The sequence below is a fragment of the Penaeus japonicus genome, unplaced genomic scaffold, assembly GCF_977035675.1.
Source record: "Penaeus japonicus unplaced genomic scaffold, GWHDUDI00000001_assembly GWHDUDI00000016, whole genome shotgun sequence".
NCBI lineage: Eukaryota > Metazoa > Arthropoda > Malacostraca > Decapoda > Penaeidae > Penaeus > Penaeus japonicus.
Window position 1 is genome coordinate 29,149,830 of NW_028234418.1, and position 7,500 is coordinate 29,157,329.

The following is a 7,500-nucleotide window of genomic DNA, read 5'->3' on the forward strand; positions in this document are numbered from 1 at the left end:
TTTCTTGAATTGCATTGTATTCTGTCCAATTCCACTTGTAACTCATTGCCTTTTGTGTTGGAATGCCTATGCCTACAATTTAAAGTGAAACCCAACATGGGTACAGTGTCAAGTGATTTCCACAGCTTCTGTGTCTTTGGTGCTCCGGAAAGGGCAGTAAATCCCCAGTACATACTCTCTGATTAAATAGAGTTTGGACTGATTCCTTCTAGGACTATAGGTTGCTAGAGAGGTCTACAAGCTCTGGCCTACTAGAAAGATATATGGTGGAGGTTTGCTGGCTGTTGTTGGAGTACCAATTGGCTACAGCAGTTGGTATTAAGGAAGTGGTAGACATGTTAGCATCTGTGTAACAGTTATTGAAAATTTAGCCGTTCATTTTTATCAGATAATTCAGGCATCATGGATAGAGGTAAAGGAAAAAATATTTCCTGCTCTGTTTACTCTAAAACAGTTCAAATAAATTGAAATAGCCATTGTTTTGAAATGAAATGACCCTTAACCCATTCGTGCCGGCTGACGTACTGTCACGTTTCATGGTTTTTGGGTCAGATGCCGGCGACAAGATATTTGGTCAAAGCCGGCGCTCGGGGTGAGCGACCGGACAGCCCAGGCTTGCGGCTATTACGGCCGAGAATCCCGGGGCATTAGGCTTATGCGTTCAAAAACCCCGGCATTCCGACCATTTAAAGCCGGAATCGCCCCGGCGTGAATGGGTTAATTAGGATTGATCTATTTCACATTCTGCTGTGTAGGAATAGGTACCTTTCCTTTCTCAAATTTTCCCAGGAGTTATTTTTTTCAGTGTTTTGCAAAGTTCTCTTCTATCTGATAGGAAAGCAATCCTATAAAACCTCTTGTAAGTCATAAAAGCATGAAGTGATGAGCCATGAACAACTGATTTAAATTGGGAATTTATTTTAGTGCCCCCAGAGCTATAAAAGGATCTACCAAATCATACCAAATGACATGTGAAACCAAAGATGACAATAATGGCATCAATATAATACAAAGTCTGAATGTTATGTCTCGGAATACTGCCAAGAAATATAAGGGTGTTCCTTGACTCGCAGGGGGAAGTTAATTGTTGTAGACTTGGAGGATAAATCAAGAAATTAAACACTTTATTAGCCAGCAACTTTAGTAGTCATGATGTAGAACTTTTGGAGACCAGGCACATCGTTTATGACACAGATGCTTTCCTATTACTTGTATATGTTTTTTAATGCTATTTTTCCTTTATTATTGTTATTATTTTTTTAATGATGAAAATCCTCTGCGGACACCCATATAGACTGTGTTACCTTTTTGTAGAATTTTGTGTGCCAACAAAGAAAAATGGTAGTATCTAGTGACTAGATGTGGATTCTCTCTCCCTATCCATTTTATTTTTCATAATATTTACCCACAAGCACACAAATTTATTGCTTGTTTTAAGCTTTTGTGTTTTCTTGTTTTGTTTTAAGTTTAGATATTAAGTCAGATATCAATGTATTGCATATATTTGACTTGAGCACACATAATGTTATTTTAAGATTTTTGCCAATGTCTTAGATTAAATGCCTGAAATTTCTTCCTCTATGGCTGAAAAAAGAAAGCCTGAAAAGAATTACAATTTTCATATGGAGTGACAAACCAATCAGTAAATATAATAGTATTTTTGTAATAACATATTCTGATTAGGATTCATGATGAATGAGTATCTTAAGAATTTTAAAACCATTTTTTGCATTGATAGAAATTGATCCAAAGTACCATACATTTAAAGCCCACAAAAATACTTCCAAAAGAGAATCATTCCTGGTTTGTAGCTTATCAACTTCAATAGATGGCCTTTCCATTTGCTTGTAGCATTTCACACTACTTGAACCTGAAATTATGTTATGAAGTGAATTGCATACCAATGAATGTATAACATGAAGTCAGAGGTGAAATATAACAGAGCCGCAATGATAAATGTACAGCTGTGGAGCTGAAATATTTTGCATTCTGAATAGGAGTCTAGACTGGCTCGGACTGTCACCAGTTCTGTCACTCCCTTTCTCATTGTGACAATACTTAATGTGGTAATTATTAGAATGCTTACTGAGAATGTTTCAAATGTTGAATCTCAGTGAGCTTCCTTCATGATCTGGATGGGATGAGAGTGACTGCTTCAGGATGACTATTGCTTTTTTGAGTGTGAATTATGTTCCCTCGTTGAATATACCAAGGTTATGGAGGAACGATGTGTTGTGTTTATATATTTACTTTTGAAAAAGATTTAAAAGCACAAATGTCTTGTCTCTCCTCTTATCCTCTGACATCAATATTATTTGCTCATCCGTGATGGGTTTGTTTGCAAGATCGTTACTAATCTGCCGTCAGGAACCTCTTAACTGTTGAAACCTTGTACAGATGATTGATTATACAGGCTTTAGATATACTAATTTGTTCAAGGCAGAGCTGAACAACATAACAGATGCATATGTAATGGAATGACAGGCTATTCTTGAGCTATACCAAATTAATAATGTTCGTTGTAAAGACAGAATTCTTTTTTAGTGTTGCAGTTTCATCTTGAATGGAAAGAATGGTTTTCATAGTTTTATTATTTCTATATCATTTTCTTTTGAAAAGAGATTAAGTCTGCTGTTTAAACTTTCTATTAGCCTTCTTTTTTACCTTTTTTTAGATGGATAACTTAAAACTTTCAAAAAGTGCAAAATTTGTGAATTGATTTCTTTTTTAACCAAATTGTTGAATTTACTCTGAGATGCGTTAATATAATGTTTAATGTATAGTATCTTCAGTTATACAGTATATCTGTATCAGATACATTTCATTATATAATGCTAGAAATTTTTACTTGGCTCAAATTAATTAAAAGACATTTGAAAATTATTGTTCTCTTTATTGATACATTCTGATGTCAATTGTCATTTAAGTGCACAAGAAACATGAGATCTGTTTATCGTTTTTCCTGTGAAGTGAACTTTATCTGCTACAGGTACATTGAATGTTACTATGTATTTAACTGTGAATGTAAAATTTAGCACAGTTTCTTAAAAACATAAAAGTAATTCCAGTTTTTATTTCCAGATTCATGTGATGAACGATCTAGGTCAACCATGACTGGCCTGATTTCTCCTGCATTACTGTGCTGACAGGAGATGCAATAAGAGAGACGTTTGTGGGCATTTCCACAGGTGCTCTGCATCTCGGTCAACAACAGAAAATCTTTACAAATTTCTGTTTGAGAATTGGAATATCTCTGTGGCCCCAGTTTGTCAGGTTCTTTTGGGCTGCAGACATTAGCTGTTATTTATCCCTACGGAAAATACAGTTGTGTGTTTTTTTTTCTTCTATTTTTTGTTTGTGTGAAAGAAAACCAAAATGAATCCATAAGCTACAGCATTTTTGAATCCAAGTGGAAGAAAAGTATCTACATAATTGAATATCAGAGACATCAAGAACATCAGCCAAGATGATGCCCATAACAATTGATGTGGAGGAGACCAAGCTCCTTGCACCAGTAAGCAGGACCAAAGTGAAGGATCTCATTGGCAACTTGTTCAGGCTTATCCTGTCAGACTCAGATGCTCGTAATCTCTTCTTTTTCCTCTTGCTAAATTTGACATTTGCCTTTGTGGAACTTTTTTATGGTATCTGGACCAACAGTCTAGGGCTCATTTCTGATGCCTTCCACATGTTCTTTGACTGCTCAGGACTTTTAGTCGGCCTAGCAGCTAAAGTAATCACTAAATGGAGAGCTACAGACAAGTTCACTTATGGATATGTTAGAGCAGAAATTCTCGGTGGATTTATGAATGGGCTCTTACTCCTGTTTGTGTCCTTTTTCATCCTGGCAGAGTCTGTCGAGCGTCTCATAGAACCACCGGAGGTTAAACACGAGCGCCTCTTTTTGGTTTCTGTCCTGGGTCTCCTTGTAAACCTTGTTGGAATTTTTGCATTCCAGCATGGTGGTCACGGACACAGTCATGGTGGTGGTGGTCACGGGCACAGTCATGGTGGTGGTGGACATGGGCACAGCCACGATCATGGGCATGGACATGGACATGCTCATAATGGTCATGCATCTCATGGACATTCTCATGGTGGTGGGGGAGGTGGGTCACAGATCATGCAGGGCGTATACCTTCACATTTTGGCTGACACTCTGGGTTCGGTTGGAGTCATTGTTTCTACCATTCTCATGCACACATTTGGCTGGATGATTGCAGACCCTATTTGTTCCATGTTCATTGCCGTCTTAATCTTTATGAGTGTATTGGGATTGTTACGGAACTCGATAGAGATTCTGATGCAAAGATCCCCACGCGAGTTAGATGGGGCACTATCAGGTTGCTTCTACAAGATCAGTGCTCTGCCTGGTGTGTTCAGTGTGCAAGAACCACACTTTTGGACGTTATGCACTGGACAGTATGTTGGAAATATTAAACTCGAAGTGTCTGCTGCTGCCGATCCAAGATATGTGCTTCAGCAGTCTAGGGCAATATTTAATGCTGTAGGTGTATCACAATTATATATTCAGTTAGACTACACCACTATGTAGCACTTTTAGATTGTTTATTGGTTTATAATTAATTATTTGGAATTGCAGTCTTTTGGAGTAAGACCTTTAAAACATTTACTTAAGAAGACTGGGAATGTTTGTGGTCGCAAAGCTATTCTCATGATAACATTTACCCTGTACAGTACATAATAATCAAATATCATGGTCACTCATTTGTTTTGAAATTTCTGTACATTTATAAGTTGCTCCCTTATTGATTTCTGGGATTATTGCAAAATTTATTAGGATGGACATAATCTCGAGAAATTAATCAAAAGACCCAAGTTTGGAGTTCATGAAGCCATACGATTGGGCATTAAATCTTTAGTCAAACCTGACTCTCCTGACAATCAATTTTATCCTATTTTTTCAGACATGGGTGTTCATTTTGATTGTTTGATTAATTTCTGATTTCTGAAATTTAACATTTATTATCATCTATACACATGGCATTTGTTCTCATACCCTTTAGTTTTTTTTTCCAAGATACATTAGAATCTCATTGCAGAAGGAATCTTGAACACTGGAGTGACCACTCTCATTCAGAGAAAAGAATCTGTGTCTATCAGAGGGGGGTAGAGTTTTGTTTTCAAGAGAAAATTGGGAGTGAGAGTTCAGTTTTATGTTATTTTGCAAATTTTGAGGAAAATAAATCAGGGAGCACTTGTATGAAACTTTGTCGGAAGGTATTTTATATTTATTTGTGTGAAGTAGATTGAGTTTTAGGTGCATAAGTTCCATTGTTCTCCTTGTCTTTTGTGTGCTCATCTCTTGACCAAATTTCTTTTCTATTTTTTGTCCTTTCTGTTGGAAAATATATGATACATAGAATTTTAAGAAAGGTTTCTACAGATTCATCATTTAGATATGCGAGCACAAAAACAATGTTGGTGTCCTGTCTTGGTGCATATACGTCGGATTGGGAATTGGTTGTTAAGTTGAAGAAAAATTTGTGGCTTTGTATAACTGGAACACAAATGAGCAAAGATGCATACAGTATCATGTGGTGATGGGAATAGTGGTACAGCAGTAGCATAATAGGAAATTAATGTCAAAAGAAAGTGCCAAGTAACACAGAAAGGAAGAGTGCTTATGTGATAGTCCATTTGTACTTAATTGCAAACAAGTAGACTTTCAAAAAACTTATGTGGTATGTCACGGTAGATCAGAAACGGGAAAAATTCCCAGTATCTGAATAAAGGATTATAAAGATTCCAAAATGACCACTTGTAGAAAATAGGTAGTTGAATAAAGTTAACCAGTTTTTGGATGTAGTTTTAACAAATTTAGATAAAAAGAGTTGGTTGATATTGTCCACAAAACAAGATATGTTCAGGAGTCTGAAAAGTGTTTCTATTCTGTCTATTACCTGTGCCAGGTTTCAGTGAATCTGCAAGAGAATAGACTATGTGGTTCAAGTGTACTTTGAGAAATAAAACTTAAGGGAGTGAAAAATATGTGATTTCTGTAGAATTTACATAAAGGGTGGTTCAAGGATTATTTAATTAAAAGGTGAAGACCAGATCCTTTTAACAGTAATGCCAATAGACAATGCCAAGATTGTAAAAAGTAAATGACTGACAATAATTTACATCAGGAAACAGACATTCATGATGGTTCTCAAGATGTGTATATTTATACTAAGGTTGATTACCAGTGCAAAGAAAGCTGTAACATTACCTATGTATAAAAATGGTATACAAGATTGTACATAAGATCCTGGTGCAAGATTATTATTTTTGTACAAGAACATCCTGATAAAATAAAAGCTTTACCAAGAGGAAATAAGTTTATATGTACTTGCCGTTCTTCAACATAGTCTCTCTATGATTTATAATAATATATGGATATATGAAGATTTGCTTCCTTCATGGTTTTATTTATTGATCTTTATGAATGATGTCAAGAGAAGCTTTCTTAGTGCTCTGTTTTGGCTGACTGTGACCTATTTTTTGAGTGGGATGAAAGACGGGGGTATTTGTGCTTGCATGAATGTGTAATAAAGTTAGTTGTGCTTCATTATAGGTAGTAATGAGCTTGCCAATTCCCCAACTGGCCTCTGTTAATTTTCTCTTTTTCTCTGTCTGTCTCACATATTTCCGGGCAATGCATTGTGATATTGTGACATTGTAAACATGAGATCTCTGTAGGTTAAAGTGAACAGGAATGAATGCAAAACATGAGCCAGAATGAGTTGAAGAGAATGTACAGTGTGAGAGATAAGCCCCACATTCATTTTATGTTCTTTGCATTTATAAATGTTGCATGTTCTATGCTTGGAAAACTGTTCAGACTTTCTTATATTATTTTATTTTTTTCTACTTTATGGACTTTATGTTGACACTATAAAGCAGAATGTATGTTAAGATAAATTTTATAGTAAAAAGTAACAGCCATTGATACAAGTCTGGAAAATGTTAGTGGAGATGCCAGAGCAGAATCCAGTGGTCGCCATTATCACTGTTTGGGCAAAGGTAGCAGCAGCTTGTTTGAAGTCATAAAAACTTAAAATGTTAAAGACAAATATGAAATTGTTAATATGAATTCTTTACTTTGCATGGTTAACAGACATTTATTTTTTGGCTAATATAAGGGAAACAATTTTCTATTTTTATATCCCATTTTAATAAAATGACAGAATTGCAGGCAAGAGCAATATAATAAAGGATTTGAGACAGGAAAAGACTTATTGTCCTGCAATTGAACTGTGATAAATTCCTTCCAAAGTAATTGGCATCCAGACTTTGATTATTGGTTCACTGTGAATGATAAATGTATTTTATGTATATATATATATATATATCAAAGAATATAGACAGTGACACAAACTGAACTTTTGTATTCACCCTCCTGTGCTACAGAAGGTGGCAGACGACCATCATGAAATGTTGCAAAGCCTTCTGTCCTGTAGGGAGGATGTAAACAATGAAAGGAAGAATGTTACT

At 35.7% G+C, this 7,500-nt stretch overlaps 1 protein-coding gene across 1 annotated transcript in view; it reads left to right on the forward strand.

The window, feature by feature from the left end:
* The window catches only part of ZnT86D (solute carrier family 30 member 7), an 8,617-nt gene that overhangs the window by 880 nt on the left and 237 nt on the right, over positions 1-7,500 (forward strand). The window contains exon 2 of the mRNA XM_043005017.2: positions 3,082-7,500. This exon is cut by the window's right edge and continues 237 nt beyond it. Within this exon, the coding sequence (XP_042860951.1) occupies positions 3,467-4,555 (1,089 nt within the window). The 5' untranslated portion in view covers positions 3,082-3,466 and the 3' untranslated portion in view covers positions 4,556-7,500. The remainder of the gene's footprint in view (positions 1-3,081) is intronic.